The sequence below is a fragment of the Megachile rotundata genome, chromosome 14, assembly GCF_050947335.1.
Source record: "Megachile rotundata isolate GNS110a chromosome 14, iyMegRotu1, whole genome shotgun sequence".
NCBI classification, from domain to species: Eukaryota; Metazoa; Arthropoda; class Insecta; order Hymenoptera; family Megachilidae; genus Megachile; species Megachile rotundata.
The window spans coordinates 11,849,364-11,876,241 of record NC_134996.1 but is presented as its reverse complement, the minus strand read 5'-3'; the positions used below and the strand labels follow the sequence as shown (position 1 = coordinate 11,876,241).

Below are 26,878 nucleotides of genomic sequence, written 5' to 3'. Positions count from 1 at the left end.
AAAAGTGTTTGAAAAACACGGCATACCGTTGTGCGCTTACAGCAACATCATTGCTATAAAATCGGTTGCTCTAACGAACGCAGTCATTTAACGGAATTCTTCTATCAAAGTCGAATAGAAACCTGAAGAAGAATGAAGTATCTAGTGATTGTGTTCTTGATAACCCTGCAAGTAAGTTTAAATTAAATCTTAAAAGTCAAATTTTTAAACTTAACTAGTTTAAATTACTTAGCTAGTTTAAACTACTACTTGAGTTAATTAGCAAAAATTCACCTGAAAATATCTTTATAGTTGCGCCATGCCTGGTCTGCGAAACTGGAATCGAAAGGTAAAAGACATCTACGTATTATTTGATTAAATAATTAATAATTGTGTTGGTTTCTTAGCAAATCAAACGAAATTGGGTCAACCGAGAATTCGAGTGCACAGAGTTTCCTATCCTATCAATGAGGAGTCTTACGGGAAGAATATAATGAATGAAGGAGCGAAACAACTGTTTCCTTTGGAAAATAAGGCTTTGCTGACGTTTTCTGAGAAGCTGCAGTCTACTCTTCCTGATTTGAGCGATCTCATTCAACGTGAGGTAAGAAGTTTGATGGTGTGGAGTTGCACTTGTTAGCTTTCGGCCATTTTGTTTGCTTACGCCCATTTTGTTTACGGTCATCTTGTGTACATCTTCATCTTCTTTACATAGCGTCTGTAAACTTGCACCTTCTTTTAGACAACAATATTGCAAGTTTAATAAAATCGAATTTTGTAAAATATTTGAGAGAGATGTTAATGTAAGATGGCTGTAAAGAAACAAGATGGCCGTAAATAAGTAGACTACGTTAACAAGTGTGACTACGTAAACAAGTGCGACTCTACGAAATATTTAACATTTTGACTGTCACGTCACCCACATATGGTGCTTATTGGACAAATCTCACTCGTGACGTACTTAAAACTCAAATGTGACAAACCTTACTCAAATTTTGAATACTCCTCTTCGTGTTGACTGACGCATTTGATAAATAAGTGACACGAGAAGGGGTTAATCTTCCATACGTATCATCTTTATTATTAAGAATTTGTTCGCTAATCTAGTTGGAAATATTATTTTAAACTATGAATAATAAATATAACTAATGTGAGAATAGAAACAAAAATCTACTGCTTCTGTGTGAGAGTTAACGTGTCAAATTTCAATTGCAAAAATAACTTGATGCAGGCACAGTTGTTCAAAGAGTTGAACGTAATTCTGAAAGAGCTGCCCCGAGAGGAGGCGACGAAGTTGAAGAACGTTGACTTCGCAGTGAACGAGATGGATATCGCTACTTCAGCATCTATGAAATCGATGCTAAAGAATACTAATCACTTGGATAATAACCTTCTGAATTCCCCGGAAGAGCTGAGTGTTTATCACCAAGAGCAGTCACGTAACTATTTTGACTTTAAAATAAATTAGGAGATAAATCAGATCAAATCTAAAATTCTGCAGATCTTATTTTTGTCGATGTCACTAGGATCTCCGATTGAATCGTCGAACGATCCGGAGCTGAAGGTAGTAAACAACATTGCACAATACTTGGACAATGTACTGATGGAAATTCGGAACCACATAACTTACGTTCGTGCAGTGTTTGAGAAACTATGCAGGTAAAGCAAACAACATTTTTAAAATTGAAATTTTTTAAAATGTTATACGAAAACAATGTTACAGGAAACATAATTCGTTGACTCGGAATGCAAACATGGAGGCGAATCAACCTAAGAAAGTCTCCATACTCTAAATTATTACTTTCTATTCACTGAAATATTCATAAAAAATGTATTACCGTATTTAAGATTTATGTCTGTAATTTTTATTGTGATTTAATCTTGAAATTTGCTAAATAAAGAGTTACGAATTCATTGTAAAATTGAATGAAATTGCATGATGAAATTGATTAGAGTTGGTCCACGGTTACGTGAAACAATTTCTAGTTTGATCGATCACATTCGGTAACCGTTGGCGACTGAGAAAGAAAACATCGCGTCGGTAGTGTTTTCTTCTTTTTTCAGGTAAGTTTACTGTTAACTCGATTGTTACGTTGTCAAAATTTTAAAATATCACGAATGCAAATAAATGAAAGAGAATTGCACTTGAGGAAGCTTTACTTTTGTTGAGAATTATAAATAATTGACGGAGAGGTACGAATTAAGGGCAACCATTTTGTAATGAGACTTTCGATGTGACATAAAGAAATTTTGTTACTGAATCACAATTAAATCTTTATAATAATATCAGACAATTATAATAATAAACAGTGTAGGATACAGAAATAAATTCTAGAGGTTCCTAACTTGCTTTAAGATATTTTAAAAAAATATTTCTCTCCTATTATTTCGTGTGGTCCACGTGCAATCCTAAATTTACAACATGGCGACAGTGAATGACTCATTCAACATGAAATTTCATCTCTGAAAATTAAACTTAAAAATTAAACTTAAACTTAAACAGACTTAAAAAAAGTCTGAATTATTGAATTTAAAAAAACATTACATTGACACAAAGTGTTAACAGAATTCTTGTAGAGTTATTCTCGTCCATACTGATTTCTATCAGTATTCAGTATTTGTATTAAATTATTCTCGTGCATACAACATACATAGAAGCTTTCGAAGGATGTGCATTTTACTGCTGTTTCAAGAGTAATCTCGCACACGTAACTTTCCATATTTCCCGTAACGAGTTTTCGGCACGCAGTTCTGAAGGTTCTAAAATCTAGGACAAACTTCCGGATAAATGGTATATATAGATAACGAAATGAGTGCAAATAAAGCAGATGCACGCAATCCACTGATCTTATCGATAGCTTCTGCAACAAATTTCTATTAAACTTCTTTTTTCTGGAATTTCTATTAAATTTCTATTAAATTTCTTTATTAAACAGCAAAGGTTGCATACTGTTCATCAGGAATGTGGTCAAATGTAGTCAATGTTGCATGTAAATAAAACCTTGCATTCCCAGAATAACATAAACGCATGCAATTTGCGGTATTCGCAAGAGAATTCAATTTTCTAAATTATGTTACATTAAGTAAATTTGAATGGAGGGAATTATCTGAATTGCCCAAATGAGATTTTAACTTCTATAGATCATATGAAGGTTTAAAACTAAAAGCTAGTCTAAGTGGAAATGTTAACAGATTTCCAATCAAAGACGATGAATCGTTGCGTGTTATTGATCAATCGATCCGTAACCATAGCTTCTTTGCGATCAATTTCCGTTCGTGCTATGGCTGCTATAATTGGAACACGAAGAACAGATAATTCTGACGAGTTTGAGAGCTGTCTAATGTTCTCCTTCGTTAAGAATTATTCTGCTGTAATTTACTGTTACGAGTTAGCACTCAAGTTAAGATTAAAACCAAGATGAAGATCTGAACTTTTGAGATGTGACTCGATCATCTTTTATTTTTGAGAGTCTCGTACTTTTTCTTGGTGTCTTAGTTTCTTATACAGTAATTATCACAGTTGTGTAAATTTTAGAAAAAAAGAATGAACACGTAAATTTGAATGAGACTTGTATCGTTGGAACTGCACTCTTGTGACTGTAGCCTTGAGACAATAACTTTGAGACTGTAACGTTGAAACTGTAATCTTGGAAATGTAATCTTGAAACTGTAACCTTGAAACTATAATCTTGAAACTGTTAGGGATACCGAAAAGTAATCAAAATTTTATTCGCTGGCGAAAAATATTTATTTATTAAAAAAATCTTAAATCAACAAAATAATTTCCATCACTTTCTAACGCTTTTTGCCAGCTTAAAGGCAATTGTTTCCTTCTTAAAAAAAGTCCTTCGATTTTTCATAGAAAAACTTTGAAATCATCGAAGAAATTTTGATTACTTTTCGGTACCCCTACTATTAACCTTGAAACTGTAATCTTGAAACTATTAATCTTGAAACTTTAACCTTGAAACTGTAATCTTGAAACTATTAACCTTGAAATTGTAACCTTGAAACTATAATCTTGAAATTGTATCCTTGAAATTATAATCTTGAAGTTGTAACCTCGAGACTGTAACCTTGAAAGTCTAAACTTGAAACTATTAACCTTGAAACTGTAACCTTGAAACTATTAACCTTGAAACTGTAATCTTGAAACTATTAACCTTGAAACTGTAATCTTGAAACTATTAACCTTAAAACTATAATCTTGAAATTGTAACCTTGGAATTCTAAACTTGAAACTGTAACCTTGAAACTATAAGCTCGAAATTATTAACCTTGAAACCATAATCTTGAAATTAAAACCTTGAAACCTAATAATTTTAACCAAGAACCACATCCTCTCCTTAAATCCACGTTCCACCACCCCGAAAGAATACTAACATCCTCAAAGAGGAAGATGTCTCCCAAATTCCAGAGAAATGAACGACCGCAGCCTCTCCAGCACAAAAGCACGAATGGATCACAGCGTCGGCGTCGGAGTCGGCGCCGATGGCGCGAGCACCCTGAACCTTCGTGCTGGCACGACGTTGATGAAAAGCGTTTCAATCTTCCTGATGAGTGGTCGTAAAGCTTCCGTGAACTCCAAACGGCAAACTTCCGGTAGCCCTAAGGAGCTCCGTAAGAAGCATCGCAGAAGGATGCCGGAAGTTGGTGCTACCAGGAACTCTACTCACACTGTTAAAATGATCGAGTCTTTGAAGAGGAAAACCAGATTTTCTTGGCAAGTATGATCAAACGTTAATAGAACTCTCTTTGTAACTTTAATTTCTTCAATTTTTATTTCTTTTATTTCTTTTTTTTAATTTCAAAGAAGACATTAAGGGCTCAGACATTGATTTAACAGAGTTTGTGGTGCATTTTATTTAATTTTGAAGACGGGGATTTATTGGGATTCGAACATAGATGTAGCAGAGTTTCTGGTTCATTTTGTTTAGTTTTCAAGGTGGGAACTAGTTAAGGTTCAAGCATTAAGGGAACTGTCTTTCTGACTTATTTTCCTTAATTTTAATTTCCTTTTTCTCTTTCTTTAATTTCAAAGATGGAAGTTAGTTAAAGGCTCAAACATTGATTTAGCAGACTTTGTGAGGCATTTTATTTAGTATCAAAGGTGGGAGTCTATTGGGACTCCAACATCGATGTAGCAGAGTTTATTACTCATTTTCTTTAGTTTCAAAGATGGAAGTCCATTAAAACTCAGACATCGATGTAGCAGTCTTTGTGATTCATTTTCTTTAGTTTCAAAGGTGAAAATCATTCAAGGTTCAAACATCGAAGAAGTAGACTTCGTCGGCCATTTTGTTGAGCTTCAAAGATGGAAGTCAATCAAGACTTAATCATCGACAGAACAGACTTTGTGATTCTTTTAGTTTAGCCTGAAAAGTGAAAATCAATTAAGAACTAACCATTGACAGCAAAGACTTAGTGGTTCTTTTAGTTTAGTTTCAAAAGTGGAAATCAATAAAGAACTAACCATCGATAGAGCAGACTTTGTAGTTCTTTTAGTTTAGTTTCAAAAGTGGAAATCAATTAAGAACTAACCATTGACAGAACAGACTTTGTAGTTCTTTTAGTTTAGTTTCAAAAGTGGAAATCAATTAAGAACTAACCATTGACAGAACAGACTTTGTAGTTCTTTTAGTTTAGTTTCAAAAGTGGAAATCAATTAAGAACTAACCATTGACAGCAAAGACTTTGTTGTTCGTTTAGTTTATTTTCAAAGTTAGAATCAATTAAGAACTAACCATTGACAGAACAGACTTTGTAGTTCTTTTAGTTTAGTTTCAAAATTAAAATCAATTAAGAACTAACCAATGACAGCAAAGACTTTGTAGTTCTTTTAATTTAGTTTCAAAAGTGGAGATCAATTAAGAACTAACCATTGACAGAACAGACTTTGTGATTCTTTTAGTTTAGTTTCAAAAGTGGAGATCAATTAAGAACTAACCATTGACAGCAAAGACTTTGTTGTTCGTTTAGTTTATTTTCAAAGTTAAAATCAATTAAGAACTAACCATTGACAGAAATGACTTTGTGGTTCGTTTAGTTTATTTTCAAAGTTAAAATCAATTAAGAACTAACCATTGACAGAAAAGACTTTGTTGTTCATTTAGTTTATTTTCAAAGTTAAAATCAATTAAGAACTAACCATCGACAGAGCAGACTTTGTAGTTCCTTTAATTTAGTTTCAAAAGTGAAAATCAATGAAGAACCTTGATTCTATAAACCTCTCTTACAGGTCCGAACTCGACAACCTCTGCAAGATGTACAAAAAGTTAACCAACAGCCCCCAGCAACAAGTGGGACAATCAATTATTGGTAGAAGATCTCAGTCGAATCAGACTATAGAGGTAGCGACACTTAAATTATAGAGCCATAAGTCGCGTGCACAGTACATCCCTAGAGAAGCATGCGATGCACACGATTCTCCTTTCACCCTGTCGAGTCATTTAACGTTTCCATTTATCAGTTCTACACTTGAACAACGATTAGACATGAAAATCCTGTGCAGGGCATCGACAGGGGTATTTTTCGGAACCTTCTGCACAATACTTTCAAGGTGATCACTGAGGACACGTTGGTGGAGCGAATCTTTTGCTGTTGGGATCGGGAGAACGAGGGGATCATCAGATTGGAGCCGTGGATTATGGGGTTGGATCTGTACCTTCGCGGAAGTTTCCGAGAGAAGATAGAGTTTTGCTTTAGGGTTTACGATTTGAACAGTGATGGATTCATCACGAAGGACGAGATATTTCAGCTGTTCAAGTAAGTATGTTCATTTTGTGATAAACACAGGTTACTATATTTTTTCGCAATGAACATTCTTTAGATTTCGTAGTAGAAAAGTGTATTTTGTAATAGAATTTTTTATTTTTAATGAAAAGCGTCGTAATTTGTAGGTGGTTGGTTTTGCTTTAATTAAAAACCACTGCATGTGGAGTATTTTTAATATTTTACTTTGTATTAGATACGAAAATTAGTAGATTAAAATTTTATTTAGTGAACAATAAGTAATTTGATGTATTTGAAATACTTTGCAAGCCAATTTTTCATAATTTTTTAAATTAAAAATGATCTATCTACTAAAAGATATAAGTTGCGCCATCTAGCGGCGGAATACTTGAACTAAACTGAAAAACCGTATGTCGGAACACGCATAAAAGGACATTAAAAAAAAAATGAATATTTCGCCACTTTGACGACGTAGTATGGTTCCTGAGGCATTTAGAAACAAATTTCTATTAGGGTTTGATGCGTTTTGATGCCGAATAAAGCCAGAAAATGAATTTTTGTAGAATTCGGTCGAAAACGGTACAGGTGGCGCCATCTAGCGGTGAGCGGCGGAACTACGAAAAAATAAAATTTCGATTTTCTCGAAAACTAGGGACTTTTCCGAAATTCTGAGATATACAAATTGTTCCTTATCGCCTGCGGAATCTAACGAATGTAATTATAGCCTGCTAGGACAATTATTAAGGAAAATAGAAAAATAGCCCATTTCATGGACTAAAAAATTGGCGTCCATCTAGCGGTGGAAGTTGGAACTACAAAAATAGAAAATCTCGATTTTCTCGAAAACTAGGGACTTTTCCGAAATTCTGAGATATACAAATTGTTCCTTGTCGCCTACGGAATCTAACGAATGTAATTATAGCCTGCTAGGACAATTATTAAGGAAAATAGAAATATAGCCCATTTCATGGACTAAAAAATTGGCGTCCATCTAGCGGCGAAAGTTGGAACTACAAAACTATAAAAATACGATTTTCTCGAAAATTAGCGAACTTTGAGTACTTCCGAGACTCAGAAAGTGTTACGTGGTCGCATTAGAAGCAAAATAAATCAATAAAAGTTTCCTGGAAGTTTTAATAAAGAAAATAAAAAAAATGTCATTTTATGGAGAAAATTTGTGGCGCCATCTAGCGGGGGAATACCTGAACTAAACCGAAAAACCGCATGTCCGAACACGCAGTAAGGAGTCAAATAAAAATTGATTTTCTGGACTTAATAGGCAAAAAAATGAATAACTTGTTCAACGAAAGTTGCTTCACAATGTCTAAGGAAGCATACTGCGTCGACAAATTCCCGAAATATTACTTTTTATATTTTTCCTTAACGCGTGTTTGGACATACGTTTTTCCAGTTTAGTTCAGGTATTCTGCCGCTAGATGGCGCGACAAATTTTCTCCATAAAATGACATTTTTTTTATTTTCTTTATTAAAGCTTCCAGGAAACCTTTATCGCTTTATTTTGCTTCTAATGCGACCACGTAACACTTTCTGAGTCTCGGAAGTACTCAAAGTTCGCTAATTGTCGAGAAAATCGTATTTTTATATTTTTGTAGTTCCAACTTTCGCCGCTAGATGGACGCCAATTTTTTAGTCCATGAAATGGGCTATTTTTCTATTTTCCTTAATAATTGTCCTAGCAGGCTATAATTACATTCGTTCGATTCCGTAGGCGACGAGGAACAATTTGTATATCTCAGAATTTCGGAAAAGTCCCTAGTTTTCGAGAAAATCGACATTTTCTATTTTTGTAGTTCCAACTTTCGCCGCTAGATGGACGCCAATTTTTTAGTCCATGAAATGGGCTATTTTTCTATTTTCCTTAATAATTGTCCTAGCAGGCTATAATTACGTTCGTTCGATTCCGCAGGCGATAAGGAACAATTTGTATATCTCAGAATTTCGGAAAAGTCCCTAGTCTTCGAGAAAATCGAAATTTTAATTTTTCGTAGTTCCGCCGCTCACCGCTAGATGGCGCCACCTGTACCGTTTTCGACCGAATTCGACAAAAATTCATTTTCTGGCCTTATTCGGCGTCAAAATGCATCAAACCCTAATAGAAATTTGTTTCTAAATGCCTCAGGAACCATATTACGTCGTCAAAGTGGCGAAATATTCATTTTTTTTTTTATGTCCTTATATGCGTGTTCGGACATACGTTTTTTCTGTTTAGTTCAAGTGTTCCGCCGCTAGATGGCGCCACGTGTACTATTTCAGATCTAATTGCATAATTATCTATTTTTTGGGCTTAATCAGCATTAATATGCATTAAATATTAATAACAATTTACTTTAGAATGTCTCAGGAATCGGAATATATGGAGAAAGTCATGAAATAACATTTTAAAAGTTGTTTAATACTAAAATATGATATACTGTGCTGCTTCTACCGCGTCGATGACATAGGAAATGACATGAAAATACCAAAAAGAAAAGAAATTTAAAAATCTCCAATTTTATAACTAGGTATTAAATATTAATTTCTGCTATCAGGAACTGTTTAATGAAGCAACCAGGCGAGGAAGACCCCGACGAAGCCGTCCGCGATTTATCCGAAATGGCGCTGAAGAAGCTGGACGTCGATCGCGATGGAAAAATCTCTTTTCAAGATTACAAAGTCGCTGTGCTGGAGGAAAATTTACTCCTGGAAGCTTTCGGACAGTGTTTAGTCACTGACGAGAATCGTACTTCTATTTTAGTCTCTTTACAATCGTAAAATAAATTAAAATTGAAACTGATTTATACACTAGACTTACGAACTTCTAATGATTTATATTTATAGTGAAACTAAAATAAAAAAATAAATTAAAACAATGGTAACTTTCCTAATACAATTTTTTAGCTAATAACACTTTCAATAACTAAAGCATTAACGAGTTTCAATAACACTTTACTTCAACGAAACTTTTTAAAAAAATTTCTAAATAAATTTTGTAACTAAAAATAAGAAGATGACGAAGAATTAAATCTAGTAATTTATGCAGGAAAATGAAGGAACAAACAATATATGCGATAGATTCGTAATCATGGCACCTGCCGTTTATTAAAAACAAATTCGATAGTAATCGTAATTACAAACAATAATAATATTAATAATAATCATATAATAATAATATAATAATAATAATAGCATAATTACAAAATACGCTCGAAATCTGGCTTTCTTACAGCATGATCGCTGAATCAGTCTTAACCCTCGGATTACCAAGCATCGAAATCACTTAATCTTTTCTTCACCCTCGTATTCTCTTCCGTTTCGAAAAAAAATATCGATCTTCGACCGATAACCCGAAGGCTAATTAAACTATGAAACCGTTCTAGAGGTATGTTACACGGTGATGCAAGGGGGTTTCTTTATCTTCTCTCTTTCTCTCGTGTTATTTGAAAAAATTGACATCTTTCGCGCAACAAAATATCATCGGTTCACTTCGTCGCGGTACTTCCGGTTTTCCAGGACCCGTGCCGCGACCTCAAGGTTCCTTTTCACGGATACGCTTTGTGTACCTTTGTGTATGTGTCTGTGTGTATATATATATATTTCATCTCATTTAATTTAATCTTTCATTTATATATATATTCTGTTATAATTAATATACACGCAACGAGTTTCGCGGATTCCCGTCTCGAATCGATCGCTTTGTACGATCACCGGGAAATAGAGGGGGTGCCATTCTGGATTTTTGTCGAACAATTTTATCATTTTTCAAACAACGCACTTTCCGTTTTATGGGAACGTTTTGTACATTTACACTTTGTGCTCAGGATCTTCTCTACTCGAGACAGTGTTCTTCAACAACCGTTCGAAGAACATAGACTCAAGGTGTCGGTTAATTGGTACACGGAAAAAACAAGGCAAGCTTATTCGACAGAAATCCTCGTTGAAAAATATTACAGCTTCGTCGATCGATTCTCGACGAAATCCGCGGATACTGGGGTACATACGATAAGACGCGCCCCGACGGAAACGAGCGAGGCTGACTTTTATGCGCGAATAACAAAATAAACGATCCACATTCGTTTCGTCAGAGCGCCTGAGATCTGCCAAGGGTGAACGACTTTCGTTCCGTTGTGACGTGAAACTAGCAGTTAGATAAAATACTATTTCGTCTTTTTTTTACGTACAATAACATATATACCTATGGTAGTATATCTATAGATTTATATACGTATATTCATTAAAGTGGGAATGACGAGCTACTAAGTTCGTCGTCAAAACTACTGTCGCACGAACGCAACGTTAACGTTTCTATCTCGTAACATTAAACACTGATTTTCATCGTAAATATATATATACTCCATTTTCTATTTCGTTTTATTATTTTTCTCATTTTTTTTTTTGTTCGTTCGTCACCAGGTTTTTTCGATTCGTTTTTCAAGGTGTTCTACAACGAAGAGTGTATGTGTGTGTGTATTGCAGTAGCATGGAAACGTTCTATTTCGCGTCTGCCGTCAAAATAGTATCTTACCCACTTCTAGAAACTAGAACAACGAAGGTTCAAGGAGGAGAATAGACGCGATTCCGGTTTTGTATAGGCACTTAAACGTCGGGAATAGTGGTGGGAACCTTAAGGTGGAGGTCCATCGAACGCCTGCTATTTCCTATTTACAGTCTTGATTTCGTATGTTACATCTTCCAGGAGGAATTACGTTCGCCACCTACGCTCCTGTCACTGTTCATCAAATTTCTTTCAGTTACAAAGATAATTTCTTTCAAGAACAAAGTTTTAAAAGAACATTTTGATAGGTGCAAGGTTTAGACAGACTGATCTGAGTGAACAAGATGGCCGTCAGCGAACAAGATGGCCGCCGATACACAAGATGGCCGCCAGCGAACAAGCTGCCCCTCACCTGACAAGTTTAAAACTCTCTACCTTAAGAATTCGTTGAAAATTTCTTTAAAAATGAATGTAAACCAAGACTTGACACTTGATACAGTCGATAATTAATATCATTGCGTGTCTACGGTTTTGTATCTAATAATTAGCAACCTGAAAGTTTCACGAACAGCGACACGAGCGCAAGTCTGTGTAAAAGTAACAGTTAGCACGATATCTAGCTAAAGAAAGTAAGCACAGAGAGAAATAAAACATACATACAACTCAACGATATTGAAATATAAAATTCGTTTTCCACGATTATTAAAATTCGTGACATTTACACGCATACACAGACGCATACAGTGCGTTATACCAAAATACACTTACGATTGCTACAAAGTAATCGTTTTCTCTCTCTCTCCCCCTCTGTATATCTAATATAGTATATATATATATTATGTATAAAAATCAAAGCGCATATTACAACGTTATATATCAAGTAATAGCAATAGTCGATAAAACGAGAATAAACCATAATAGTCGTAGTACGAATAATATTAATGAAACAGAAATTTATAATAATCATTAGTACGATATATGTATACATAAAAATGGCATTATATCCTTCTTATTCCTTCGCTTCCCCCCCTGACCCAGTTCGTTTACATCGACTCGTTTCTTACACCTGATACACACACGCATGCAGGTGTGTAATTGTAACGATGAAACAACTTTAACATTTTGATACTGTTCATGCATTTTAGGTTTGTAGAAATAAATATTTCTTCTTGGTGTGCAGATAGGAGGGTGACCAGCACCGCAAATTTAAAACGTTAAAAAGAAGAAACTTCCAATCGAGAAATTGTTTTCGGGAAAACGTTAAAGTTGTTTCAACAGCAAAGTTCATAAAACATCCAATATATATAATATGTATATTCCGCTGTGACGTGCATGTACACGCGCGCACGTCGTTGATTAAAGACTAGCAATTATGGTTCTCTTAAAGGACTACGCCGTTATAATTAGGTAAAACCGTGGTGGCCGCTGACGCGGTTGATTATCCTACTAGTACGTTACCGATAAATTCTTTTCTTTACTAAAATATAATTGTTATGGTATTCTGTGTTCCGCCAGTGATCGCGACTCGTTCGATCATGAGAATCAACGCGACGATTAAATGCTGAACGAATGTATGCGTTTAGTATAAAAAACCCGGATTGTCGGATAATCGATCCGTTCTTCGTTTTAAATGCAAGCGAGTCTTCAATTTTGAGCGTACAGTGCAAAAGCGATGGTCAAAAGAAATGGTAAAGTCTGGCAGTTATTCGGTTGTCGTTTGGCAGTAAGAGTGAGAGGGCAGTGTTCTTAAATATCGAGTCGCGATAATTCTCACCTAATGCGATCAATTCGTTTCGGAAAACGACTCGAGACGTAAACATAATTCGTTCGAACACAGATTTCATAAATTTTTTAACTGACAGAAAATAGTTAAAAATCGTCGAGGATCGTTCGTCCGAAACATTGACCGGCGCAACACTCGGAATAGACATTGAGACTCTGTTCGCTCCACGCCATGATTATTTTGGCAATTATTGTACTCTCCTATATTTACAGCTCTATCGTACACGTAATATACAGAATATCGAGCGGAAAGGCAAACGTTACCGTCTACACCTTCGAAATAAAACAGGATTCGAACATGTTTGCTCGTGGTCAAAATAGGGGCAACCCTCGCAATAAATTAAAAAACATTCCACTATCTCGAAACTGATTTCATCGGACATAATTTGATCTCGAGAATAACTACCCTCGAATAAGCCAACATGGGGGAAACTGGAGAGATCGATAGTGTCAGAGGGTGAATCGGCTCCAACGTGCTGTGCTACACGACCTGTGTGATCGATTTAAAATATAGATTACGCTTCGAATACAAAAATACAATTCTCGGTGGAGATCAACGGGAGCACGGAAGGCCGCATTCGCCTCACTATGCGATTCTCTGCACCAATGATTTACGCAAACTGCTCAACCCTTTCGATGCCCTTTCATTTTCAAAATCGCACGATTTAAAATCAATGAAAGGGTCAAGATTCAAGTCCAGAAGATATTCGAGTGATGTGTTCGAGATGTATGGATTTCAATTTAGAAAAAAAATCTCGAAAGAACGTGAATGGAAATAAAAGACGGATGGATTAAATCGGGTCATTCGAGGATCTCTTTTAAAATCACCGCATCAATGGTAACTTTCAAGTAAATATAAAATGCGTCGTCGTTTTTTCGATCTCTCGCATCGGAAATCGCGCTCGATTTTTAGGACCAGCTCTCCGGTTTCTGGGATCGACGGAGAAATATATAACCATGTTCAAACATAAAACTCTCCAAAAATATATTTCCCGTTTCCTCGCTTTAAATTGTCTTCGACGAGATCGATAAAACCGGACAGCTGTGTTTCGAACATAGAGTTGAAACATAATCTTTCTCTCGAACGATGTGCAACAGCCGCAGAAATGTAACGTTTCCCATTTAACCTCAAGCTTTCGAAGTACTTTTGCACTTATTGCAGATACGGGAAGATTCTTCCAATTGACAGTCACCTTAGAACTTTTCGCGCTACATATTTCTGCGGCTGCTGCACTGAACGATATGCTCAGACACTCGAATATAGAGATTCCTCTTCAAATTGGCGGGGAGCAATTTTGACTCAGCCAAATACTTTTTGAAATATACCCAAATGTACGGTGACGAGAGTTGAGCAACGTGAGAAAGAATACCGAATTTCAATCAAAAGAATACAGCCTGAACCTAGATACATTGCTAGATCTTTGATCTTACTTTTGTAATTTTGCTTCTTTGGCTTAGCATCAAGGTTCTAAACGTACCCGTTGCTTAGTTACTCGCCACCGTTCGATTACACATTAGCAATGCCCCTGAATCGAATAATTTTAACTTTACAGCGACTAATAATACGCGTTTCCTCTTCAAACCTATCGCTCTACATCCAGACGCTATTTAACCCTTTGTAGATGAGTAGAATGAAAGTTTTATTCGGAAGGAAATGTTTTCTTTCAGAATATCTTTGAGCAACATTCACGAAATCAGAATACAGCTTTATCTCCAAAGAGTTAACGAGTCATCAGCTATTCGAAAACGATGAACGCAGAAAGCACTAAAAGCACAAGACGGTAGAGTGTCTCTCGAGCGTGTAAAGTGTATCGTATTAAAATACAACTCTTCTAACTCGCGTTTCATCGTTTTTAATCCTTCGTCTTTCCGTTGTCCTACCTGTATCGTAATGGTTTAATATTTAATAATTAACGTTACACCTCTTGTTCTCTCACTCCCCGGTTTCATCGTCAAATCGTCTAAAAATATGTCCTATGTATCTTCGTAATTTCTCATTCGTTCTCTGATTCTCGCTTCGTTTACGTTTCCCCATTCAAACAACGAGATGTTATCGATATACACATGCATACCTCGCTTGTACGTACTGTTTGCCTACGTCTAGGTGTATTTGCAGAGTGAAACACGGACGGTAGTGCCTAAGAGAAGCTCACCCGAGATCCGAGAACCTCGAACGCCGAGGGAACGGTGCATCCTTCCCGAAATTCCTTCCCCAGATCGTGTAAGAGAAAGCAAATCTCGCTCGCTTAATGTTCTTGCAAAATTTCGGAAATTTGCTTAACCTCTTCGAAACAGATGCTAATTTCGAGCGATAACTTCTTACACTCTTCGAGCAAAGACAAATTCGCGATGATCGATGGAATGGAACGACTCGTAAAAATTCTTGCCATTTTTAGTATACTGATCTTCGAAAATCATGTGTTTACTCTGTCCGATCAGTCTGAACTCGTACAGAACGTCGTTGATCATCTCTTGGAAATCTTCCTGAGTGAAAGCTCGAAGAACATCGTTCATCCCCTTCCGATGCACGCGTTCCAAACCCTAGTCTCTTCGGAAACTACGGGCATTTCCGTGACCCAGCACTGCTTCGTTTATCGTCCTGGACTCTGTCGAGTTCTGAAAGGCGACACCTGTGCCGTTCGTTCTGGGATGTCGACGGTCCTCGATGCCTACTGTATCTTCGTCTAGTGATTTAACCGGGTTCTAAAACGGCTCGAAACGTAACACGCCGATCTTCTGCCTTGCGACTGGCAACGAGTTCGGAACAGTTAGGAACGTCACGCTTCGTCCCGGATCACCGACGCTAACATTCAGGCCTGGTTCATGCGATACCCATCGAAGTCGACCGAGACTTCCTTTCACAAATAGTCGTTGTCCACTGCCTGCGCGTCCTGGGACTTCAGCGTGGCCATCTCCTCCACGGTGCCCTCTTCCGCCTCCTGCTCCTCCACGAAGTTGATGCTGCCCGCTTTGTACCACACTACTATGTCCACCACGAACGCCAGCACCAGGATTCCACCCGTTGTGCCTGCAATATTCAAATTGTAATTAATTACTTTTAATTATAAAATCACAATTGAGATATACAATTTGGATATAATATACAATTGTCGGAAAAATAACAGAACTTTTCAAACAGAAAGGATTAGTTCCTTTTAAAAAGTTACTTTTCATACTGTGTCGAATTTATGTTTAACAAAAGAGTGAAAAATAGGAAAGTGCTCTGAAATCTCTTTTCTCCGTACCGTGATAGAACATTCTAAAGACATTGGAGTCGTAAAGCCAGCAAGCACCTCGCTCGCCGCAAGCGTATTCCCATACGAGACAGGCTGAGTCCACCACAGCACCATAAACGATAGGACACGGGACATTACCTGGAATCAGAAGAACGGTTACAAGAAATTTATGTTGGAAATTAATTTATTATCGGAAGATTATTTCCGTAGTTAAACTAATTCCGATTATTAAAAATGGTAATATCACGGTATTTCATGGAGGAGGTAAGGAAATCTAATAACGTCAAATATCTCTTCGGTTTCTATTGGAGAGGGGTTCTAAACATGCCAGTACGTTTGCCATTGTCTCCTTTATAAGCACTCGCAATCCCATAATGTAGCCGGATCGGGGATATAAACGTCTAATTAAAGGAACGGGAAGAAAATAATTACCAAACAGGCCGATGGCGAACTGTATGAGACCCAAAGCCATAGCCTTGTCCCGTGGATCCACGCACCGTAGAATCAGCAGCATGGAGCCCACCTCGCTCGTAGAATGGATGAAAACGAACACGGAGAACAGGACCATATAAACCCAAAAGTTACTGCACTCGAGCGCGCAGTAACCGATCGTCGCGGTGCTCAGCGTTTCCGGTGTCGTTACGTTCGGCCCGATACACTGGCAGTTGTAAAACTGTAAAACCCGTGAAACGATCCTTGGATCATTAACATATTACTTACCAGATTCGTATAAACTTGGCTATAGCGAAATAATACTCGAAACGATTATACGGAGACTACTTAACGCTTTAAAAGTATTTTATCGACGCAAGAATTTCTCTGGGTGGAATTATCGAGATTGTAAAGTAATTTACAGGTTATTTAGCGAGGACTTTTATCGAGCGAATTCGAGAGCAAAATTCGAACAACTGAAAATGAAATGCTCGACGCGAGCAAGTTGGATTGCGAAAGTAATGACTTGTGCTGTTGCGCAATCAATGAAGCATTGTTTCGTCCACGCGAATAATGCGATTTCGCCCGTAAATGGTAGAACAACGAAACATTTCTGGCCTAGTTGCATGCGACTGTCACCGACAATTACCGTGGTTGTTCCAATGCGCTATATATCAATTCGGTTACGTCATTGAGTGTGCAACAACAATCGGAAAATGCGATTTCAGGTAGCTACTTTTTTACATTTATCATCGATACATTTACAAGAGGTTACCCCATCGATGGGGTACGACTTAAGGAATAAAGAAATTCCAGGTACAAATTATATAATTATAAGAATAAGTGATATAATTATAAGAATAAATGATATAATTATAACCGCTAAGATTAACAATATACTCTTAACAATATGGCGGGTTCCGAGGATGATGTGATTATTCAAGACTTTGTTCAGTAATGATGTATTACAAATTACTGGATCATACTCACCGATGCAACCTTGCCATCGACGATGGTATAATTCGAGCAACCTGCGTGACACGCAGAAAAGTAAGTTTTACCATCGGCACCGCAGATTGGACTGAACTTATTGCGGACGCAATCGCAACTGGCATCGCAGGTCGGTTCGAAGCTGGATAGTCTAGAAAATAATACAAATATTTCCTTGAGTTAATTATTTTTAACGTGGTTGTTGACTGATGTGAACATGATCGTGGACTGTTTTGAACATGATCATGAACTGTTTTAAACATGATCGTTAACTACTTTGAACATGAATGGAAACTGATGTGAACATGATCATGAAGTGTTTTGAACATGATCTTCAACTAGTTTGAACATGAATGTAAACTGATGTGAACATGATCATGAACTGTTTTGAACAAGATCATGAACTGTTTTGAACATGAATGTAAACTGATGTGAACATGATGATGGACTGTTAAGAACATGATGGTCAACTATTTTGAACGTGATTGTAAACTGATGTGAACATGATCATGAACTGTTTTGAACATGATCGTCAATTATTTTGAACATGAATGTAAAGTGATGTGAACATGATCATGAACTGTTTTGAACATGATCTTCAACTAGTTTGAACATGAATGTAAACTGATGTGAACATGATCATGAACTGTTTTGAACATGATCGTCAACTATTTTGAACATGAATGGAAACTGATGTGACCATGATCATGAACTGTTTTGAACATGATCCTCAACTACTTTGAACATGAATGTAAACTGATGTGAATATGATCATGAACTGTTTTGAACATGATCCTCAACTACTTTGAACATGATTGTGAATTGATGTGAATATGATCATGAACTGTTTTGAACAGGATCTTCAACTACTTTGAACATGATTGTGAACTATGTTGAACATGATCGTCAACTCTGTTGAACATGATCATGAACAGATGTTCACTGAAGAAAATTATAATTAAAGCTAGAAAATAAGAAATGTTTCATAAAAGAAATCTTACCCATCGGAATGCGAAACGAGACCAGCAAAATCGTCCATAGGACAACCGATGAACATGAGCACACCCATGCCGATCGCGTAAACAACCGCTGTGAAGGCGATCCAGGCTGCGACGAACCTGGCGTTAGGCTTCGCCCTCAAGATAAACACTCCGCTAATTATAATACCCAGTCCCATTACTAAAATACCTCCGACACCTGCGGACAAACGACAAATGCAAAATAGTCACGACAATGTTTCATTAATTAAACGCCGTCTCGTTAGCTTGAAATTCGTACGAGAGTTTATACGAATTAGCTTATACTACTCAAGATTATACGACTAGTTGATTCGATAGAAATTGCTATTGTCTTTTTCTGCGAAACGTTACGTGAGCACGAGGTTATACTACTCAATTACAATAATTACCTAAGGTATATCTTCGAAGGTTGTGAGAAAATAATTTGATGTCATGTTAAGAAACAATATCGTGTAATACAAAATGCATATGAAATTTTAAAAGTGTTTAGATTGCAAAGTAAATTGAAGAGGATCGAACGCGAGTTCTCGCGTGTCTATTCGCGAAAATTACCTGAGATCATGTTCGCATGATGAGCTGGCAAGCGAAATTGGCTCTCAAGGTACTTTGGCAGGAAAGTGTAGAGGCCGGCGATCGGTAGGATGTGCAGCACGCTGCTGGCCGTCCGGAACATAAGAATGTCGTTCTTCAACAGCCTCTTCACCGCTTTAGGGAAGTCTGCAACAGGTAGAGAGAAGGCGAGGTGTAGCGAGTACGCCGTCGTGCAGGCCAACGCGAGCCAAGGTATCGCGACCTGTAGATTTACATGAAATTTATCTCCGTTTTTTACCAATAATTACCCCAATCCGAAATTAATCCCAGAACGTTGCTACATAAAAATATAATCATCGATAGGAAATTCAAGGAAGAGGAGGTTCGGAAACTGACATTAAAAATGCCTAGGACTGCTCTAGGCTTCCAGGAAGGCCGGTCTAGAGTCGTGGCAACCCCGCATAGAGAAGTCCAGCAGACCATGAGTAGACAAACGTGACTAACATTGCGCTTCGTGTATTATCGCGACAACCCTGCAGAAAGAACATACAGGGTGGCCTCTCGTGGAAACTCGCTAACTCGTTCCTTCTTCCATGTTCGTGACTATGGATGATTACCAACTATGATTGTTCAAAGTCTCCTAGGTTTTATAAGCTGATTTATACTGGTCTTTGAAATCGACATATTGGGTGCTGCTTTAACAATTATTCATTGTGATGAGCAAAAAATTTGTGGATCTACAGGTCCATCTTAATTACCCAGAGTTAATATGTTGAGTTGTTTACATAGAGTCAATTGGATAAATGTGTTGCAGACCTAAATCGTTATTTTTCTTCAGGAGGGGCTGACAAGTCTGTTATGTCTTTCAGAAAAGTTTTTCATGGTCAGTCAAATCTTTGGTCCTTCGAGTTGCTTTCAATAAATTCATCCTTTTCAAACATACTTGGTTTCTATTTTTTTTAGACTTGTATCTGTTAACATTGATAAGGTTGTTTAAATAAAATAGAAACTAAGTATGTTTAAAATGGATGAATTTACTGAAAACAACTCTTGAAAAACAAAAAATTAGACTGAATGTAAAAAACATTTTTTAGAGTCATATCTATTAACACTGACATTGGTTGTTTAAATAAAATATAAACTAAGTACGTTTAAAATGGATGAATTTATTAAAAACAATTCTTGAAGAACAAAAAATTAGACTGAATGTGAAAAACTTTTTATAGTTTCATATCTGTTAACCTTAATATTGCTTGTTCAAATAAAATAGAAACTAAGTATGTTTAAAGTGGATGAATTTATTAAAACAATTCTTGAAGAACAAAAAATTAGACTGAATGTGAAAAACTTTTTATAGTTTCATATCTGTTAACCTTAATATTGCTTGTTCAAATAAAATAGAAACTAAGTATGTTTAAAGTGAATGAATTTATTAAAAACAATTCTTGAAGGACAAAAAAATAGACTGAATGTGAAAAACTTTTTTCAGTTTCATATCTATTAACGTTGACATTAATTGTTTAAATAAAATACAAACTAAGTACGTTTAAAATAGATGAATTTATTAAAAACAATTCTTGAAGAACCAAAAATTAGACCGAATGTGAAAAACTTCTTTCAGTTTCATATCTATTAACGTTGACATTAATTGTTTAAATAAAATACAAACTAAGTACGTTTAAAATGCATGAATTTATTAAAAACAATTTTTGAAGAACAAAAAATTAGACTGAATGTGAAAACCTTTTTTTAGTTGTATATCTGTTAACGTTTAAATGAGAATCAAAAAGAGTCCTCGAGAAAGTTAGCAATTATGGAGCAATGTCTAGAAGAGGAATGTCAGACTAGGAAATAGTAATCCGCGAATCGCGTGCATTGGATTCGACAGCAGCGTCCTTTAAGGCAATTTTCTAGTATTCGTGACGAGAACGCGGAAGTTTCCCATCGAACGATACCGCCAATAACTTCGTGACATTTCACCGTTTTTGTGAGCCATTGAAAAACTAAACGCGCAAGAGCCTTGAAATGTCCCCAGTTTTTCGCTGCCTGCAGCGCGAGAAAGTCGAAACTCGACAAACACAGCTTCCCTCGAACCCCTACGAAACCCGATACACTTCGAGAACGGGCGATTTTAAAATTGACCACCTTCTAGAACTAGCTCATAGAATTCGACTACTATTCACGAGAAACTTGAACCTTTGTGTAACTCGAAACTAGAGAATCCTTGATTATTCAGGGGCAAAATTTAAACAAAACACTCGGATTACAGCTTCGTAAAAAGATTGAATACCAGTATTCAAAGTTCGCAGTAGAAACAGACAGTGGACAGACAGTAAAAAAGACAGTCTACTTGCACAGTCTACCATTATAAACCTAACTACGTATAGGAATTAATGATTCATAATCTTCCGACTAAAAAGTTTCAGCAGATAATTAATTTAAGTGAATTTACAGCCGCAGTACGCGTTAAGAACGAGATTATGCAATTTACGGGGGTCAGCGAGATCAACGACTTAACACGAAAGTATAAAACTGAAGGTGTCCCGAAAAGCACAGATTTCTCGTGTGTACCGTACGTAGGAGTAGTAAGGATTGGTGTACGTGAAGCACGCGTGTGTGTGTGCGTTAATAATGATGACTGACCGACTGGTGCACTAGGTGGGGCAAGTTCACGGTCACGCGTCGTGCATAGCGCTCGGTAGGCACGCGCGAGCGCGACCGAGTGCATTTCTGCGTGCATATACGGCCCTGTTTCTTCTCCGTTGGATCCTCACGGGGAGAGGACTTATCTCAGCTGTCTCGTGCACCAACGTGCACCTCGGACATAACACGCGCGACGTAACATAGTAGATATGCAACTTACAACACGGCTCTTGCGCACCTTTTCCAACTACGATTTTAACGGCGTCTTACATTTACATCTTCCAAAATTTGACTTTATAGCTGTTCAAAATTATCTGACTACCTGGGGAAGTCTACTGAGTGATGTACTTGTAGAAACTTCATTTTTGTTATCAACCTCATGGTCGAATTTATGAAATTGATTTGTCTTTTAACAGGAGTGAATATACATTAACACTTCACCTTCTAAAATTCAACTTTATTAGACATGGTGTTGCTGTGCAAAATTGCTGTAGAGTAACTGGGAAGTCTACTGAGTGATGTACTTGTAGATACTTTATTTTTGCAGTCGTCGAACCTCATGATCTAATTTGTAAAATAGACTTGTCTTTCTATAACAATCAGTAGACTTGTCTTTCTGCAGCAGTCAGTAAACTTGTCTTTCTATAACAATCAGTAGACTTGTCTTTCTGCAGCAATCAGTTGACTTGTCTTTCTATAATAATCAGTAGACTTGTCTTTCTATAATAATCAGTAGACTTGTTTTTCTATAACAATCAGTAGACTTGTCTTTCTGCAGCAATCAGTAGATTTGTCTTTCTATAACAATCAGTAGACTTGTTTTTCTGAAGCAGTCAGTAGACTTGTCTTTCTATTACAATTAGTAGACTTGTTTTTCTGCAGCAGTTAGTAGACTTGTCTTTCTGCAGCAGTCAGTAGAATTGTCTTTCTGCAGCAGTCATTAGACTTGTCTTTCTGCAGCAGTCAGTAGACTTGTCTTTCTATAACAATCAGTAGACTTGTCTGTTTGCAGCAGTCAGTAGACTTCATCATACGTTACTTAAGAATTTTTGAATAACAATAACACATGTTTAAAGTAGAATTATAGAAGATGTTTGAGACAGACGCTAAACAAGATGGGCGCAAACAGACAAGATGGCCGTAAACAAACAAGATGGCCGCGCATCAACGCGTCATTCTTAACAAGCTATAATCGACACTGTCAATCTAAAGGTGAAGCAGTGTAAAAAGTGCACGAAGCAAGTTAAGCGTCAAAGTCACGAATGCACCGTCAAAGTGTTAATAAGAAATGTTTCTGTCGAAGAAGGTATCTTCACGACCGGATGCACGGCTGTGTTTTTGGCGAGCCCGAGAGCAGTGAGAAATGAACGATTCTCTCGAGAGAAACTTTGTCGCTACACGGTCAATGTAACGCTCTTCAGATTCTATTGAATTTCGATACGCTTTTTGTAATCGAGAATCATAAAAAATGATGTGTGCGGAGCTATTTTTAAGAAACGTGGGAGATGCAACGGAGCACGTGCTGCACTGGAACGTACGTTTCATTATCGATGCTACTCGTGTCGCATTTTGAGCAGTCGACTCTTTCAGGAACAACATTCCGCTACATTGTCGGTCAAGGGTAAAAAGTATGGGAGAAAATATTGGACAGATGTCGGTCGGACCATTCTCCTCTGATGTAATAGAGAATGTAATGTTTATATTAAAAAAAACTAGTAGTTTTCCATCAATCTGGAGTTGCAGATGTTACGACCTTCGATCGAGAGTTTCAACGAAGCGAACCAAGAATAAACGCGAAGGGTCGCCCTGCTGTCCCAAGGCGCAAAGGGTTCCCAGAAAAGGGCTCGCCCGTGTTTCAGAAAGCGTTGGACTGCGTGTTCACGATCGAACGAGCAGACACGCCGGATCTGCGAAACCTAAATTCGCCATTGACCTTGACTGCGAGCTTCACGCTTCAAAGATCGACTTATTGGCCCGCCATACTATTTCCGACGGAAACGTAATTATTTTTTATCAAACGTTTGCTTTTCATATTATCTACATAGTCCACGTCTTTTGAAAATTTGAGAACCGTAAAGACTTTAGTCCAAGAACAAATAGAGCCGAATTAATAGACGGTTACGGGCCGATAATAGTTTTATCTTACTCGAATCTTCCTCGGGCAATTTTACGGGCCAGCCACGAAACACGAGCGCGCAAGCGGAACGGCTTACGGGAAGCCATAAAATCAAATTAAACCGCTCTGATCCGATAGCCGGAGCTTAAACACCGGCCTCTCTGACGAACAATTCGAGTCGCCACGATAAATCAGGGCTTACCTCGGAGACTAGGCTTTTTCGCGTCCGCTCGTTTCGGTGGCGTTCTGCTAGCAGGCAGCCGAGTCGGGAACGCGAACATTCCTATGCTCACCAACATCAGCATCGCAGATATTAGCACCAAACCTGTAACATTCAATTTTGCCTTTTCTTTTCTTCTTTCCTCAATTAGAAACTTCAGGTTATCAGACACACAGAATGTATGTTAATTGAAACAACTTTGGTACGTTGTTGTGAAGTTCATTGAATATAAGTGAATATAAGTATGTATGTTAATTGAACAAACTTTGGTACAATGTTATGAAGTTCATTGAATATAAGTGAATATAAATATGTATATTAATTGAACAAACTTTGGTACAATGTTATGAAATTCATTGAATATAAGTGAACATAAGTGTGTATGTTAATCGAACAAACTTTGGTACAATATTATGAAGCTCATTGAATATAAGTGAACATAAGTATATATGTTAATTGATAAAACTTTGGTACATTGTTATGAAGTTCATTAAATATAAGTGAACATAAGTGTGTATGTTAATTGAAGAAACTTTGGTACAATGTTATGAAGTTCATTAAATATGAGTGAATATAAGTATGTATATTAATTGAACACACTTTGGTACAATGTTATGAAGTTCATTAAATATAAATGAACATAAGTATGTATATTAATTGAACAAGCTTTGATACAATGTTATGAAGTTCACTGAAGTAACATAAGTGAATATATCTAGTTGAAAGTGTACAAAGTATCCAGTTGATAGTGAATGTATTTACCAAGCCACCAGGCTCCGACCCATCTCAGATCCGTCGGCGTGATCTGCGGATTTACCGACAGATCCGCGTAAATCATGGTACACACTGACCCCAGAATGAACCCTAACGCTGGCCCCAGTATCCTGACACCGATGGTGATCGCTATAACAAACGCAGACAAAGTTAGCTACTCGTATTAGCAGAGCTGAAACTTGATGCTTACCAAAATACAGAGGGCTTTCTCTGCTGGCCACATTGTCATCGATGTAAGGAATCCCAAGGGTGTAGACCGCCGTTTGCCCCATTCCGACCCCCAGCAAGGATACGAAGAATATAGCCAGAACCACCGTGGTTATTTTGCTTTGTATCCTCTGTTTCGTGAGAGTGTCACCCTCGCAATCGTTCGTGGTGTTCACGTGTGACGGGGCGATGGACGAGTTCAAGCTTTAAAGAAGATTCGTGATAAAAAGCCGTTATACACTGAGAAGAGGGGTTGAAAAATAATCACCTGTCGAGCGTGCTGTTCTCCAATCGATCCTGCAGCCTGCAAAGATACGCAGGTATCGGGTCGGTGTTGTTCGGATCGCCAGCCTTGTCGCTCGGCCCGACACCGCTTAAAAACATCTCGTTCTGATGGATCAGCTGTTCGCCGAAGATGAAATGGGGCATCGAGCAGGTGAACGAGCTCACCGCGAACAGGATCATGCCCCAAGCGATCCACTTAGGCCGGTGACCTTGGCCTCCGTAGTACGTAAGCAGGAGAGAGGAACCGATCTGACCGATCTCCGTCGCCGACATTATGATACCGGTGGTTTTCGACTGAATCTGGAACAGCTTCTCGATCGTCGTGATCACCGACACGAAGTACGTGAAGTACATGCCCTGAAGGACCTGCAATTAAAACGCGTAAGACCTTGATGAAATCATATATTAAATCTAGTCCTTGAAGAAATTATATTTAATCTATCATAAGATTCCGAGATCTTGTTTGGTTGACATTAAGGAGTACGAACCCAGGTGATGCAGAAGGTGACCAAGAACGCCTGCTTCGTGGCGAAATACTGGAGCCAGTGGGGTCGACACGGTCCCCATCCGCAGGACACATCCGCGTCATCGAACTCCGTGTGAAGGCTACTCGACTTCTCGTCAGACATGATCAACTTTCCGTTCTCCGTCCCAGCGATTTCGTGTAACTTCCCGTTCGGTATCGACCCGTTGTTGTTGTGTTGTTTACCGCAGATCAAGCCATTCCCATTCGCCATTTTCGGTGGGATTATCGTTAATGCTTCGACGTTTCCGTTCGCCAGGATCTGCGTGTCCTCTCCTGCCATTATATCCTTCAACGTTGCACGTTCCTTCTCTATTTTGCCTCGCTCTTCTTCGGATCCTAATCGTATACCCTTTTTCACCATCTACCCGGGATTCTTCCTCGTGAGAGGATCTTCGCGACCGCTCAAACGGTTTGCATTCGAACGGTCAACCTGAAACAGATGGAGGACGAATTCTTTATAGTTTTTCTTAGATTTTGTTCAAATATGAAAGGTCAAATTAATAGCAAATTGGTATCGATGGAACTGTCGTTCCTTCTTGAAATTCCAGTTATGACGGTGGCTATGACGATGGTTTTTAAAGTTTTGTTCATGGTTTGTCTATTTCAAAATGTTGAGAAGGTAATTTGAAAAGCTAGATTGAAAAGGTAGATCTCATATTACTTCTGCTGCTATGTAATTTCATGTTCACCCATGAACAATTAAGTATCAGAAAGTGTGCACGTAGAAAAGAAACTATTCGACTGAAACAGCCTGTAGTCGGCATCCTCTCACTTTCATCGGTGCCCGACTTTCCTCATTTCCCTTGCGTTCCATTGCACTGGCTATCCTAACGATGCGGTTTTCACTGACAGCGAGTAGGAGTCTGTAGACTGGTCTATACAACGGGTGACCCGGAAGTCATCGCAATTCCACT

The 26,878-nt window shown here is 37.6% G+C and overlaps 3 protein-coding genes across 6 annotated transcripts in view; 2 read left to right on the top strand and 1 right to left on the bottom strand.

Annotated features, from left to right (window-relative positions):
* Nucleotides 1-54: 54 nt before the first annotated feature.
* Nucleotides 55-1,901, top strand: LOC105663707 (uncharacterized). Its single transcript, XM_012294455.2, has 6 exons — nt 55-171; nt 292-328; nt 387-583; nt 1,211-1,418; nt 1,506-1,638; nt 1,703-1,901. Exons 1-6 carry the CDS (start codon nt 133-135, stop codon nt 1,770-1,772), a joined length of 684 nt encoding a protein of 227 aa, XP_012149845.2. The 5' UTR covers nt 55-132; the 3' UTR covers nt 1,773-1,901.
* A 2,489-nt stretch (nt 1,902-4,390) lies between these two features.
* On the top strand, nt 4,391-9,570 carry LOC100882428 (calaxin). Its single transcript, XM_012296819.2, has 4 exons — nt 4,391-4,702; nt 6,218-6,329; nt 6,491-6,744; nt 9,261-9,570. The coding sequence occupies exons 1-4, from the start codon at nt 4,401-4,403 to the stop codon at nt 9,481-9,483; spliced, it is 891 nt and encodes a 296-aa protein (XP_012152209.2). The 5' UTR covers nt 4,391-4,400; the 3' UTR covers nt 9,484-9,570.
* A 214-nt stretch (nt 9,571-9,784) lies between these two features.
* Oatp74D (Organic anion transporting polypeptide 74D) overlaps nt 9,785-26,878 on the bottom strand; it is a 72,832-nt gene continuing 55,738 nt past the window's right edge. For all 4 annotated transcript variants that reach the window (XM_076539735.1, XM_076539736.1, XM_012294360.2 and 1 more), the window contains 11 exons: nt 25,927-26,394; nt 25,422-25,804; nt 25,137-25,357; nt 24,935-25,075; nt 24,155-24,277; nt 19,215-19,379; nt 18,645-18,840; nt 17,644-17,794; nt 16,654-16,894; nt 16,231-16,359; nt 9,785-16,013 (listed from right to left, as the gene is read on the bottom strand). In XM_076539735.1, the coding sequence (XP_076395850.1) occupies nt 15,844-16,013; nt 16,231-16,359; nt 16,654-16,894; nt 17,644-17,794; nt 18,645-18,840; nt 19,215-19,379; nt 24,155-24,277; nt 24,935-25,075; nt 25,137-25,357; nt 25,422-25,804; nt 25,927-26,325 (2,319 nt within the window). In that variant the 5' untranslated portion in view covers nt 26,326-26,394 and the 3' untranslated portion in view covers nt 9,785-15,843. The remainder of the gene's footprint in view (nt 16,014-16,230; nt 16,360-16,653; nt 16,895-17,643; nt 17,795-18,644; nt 18,841-19,214; nt 19,380-24,154; nt 24,278-24,934; nt 25,076-25,136; nt 25,358-25,421; nt 25,805-25,926; nt 26,395-26,878) is intronic.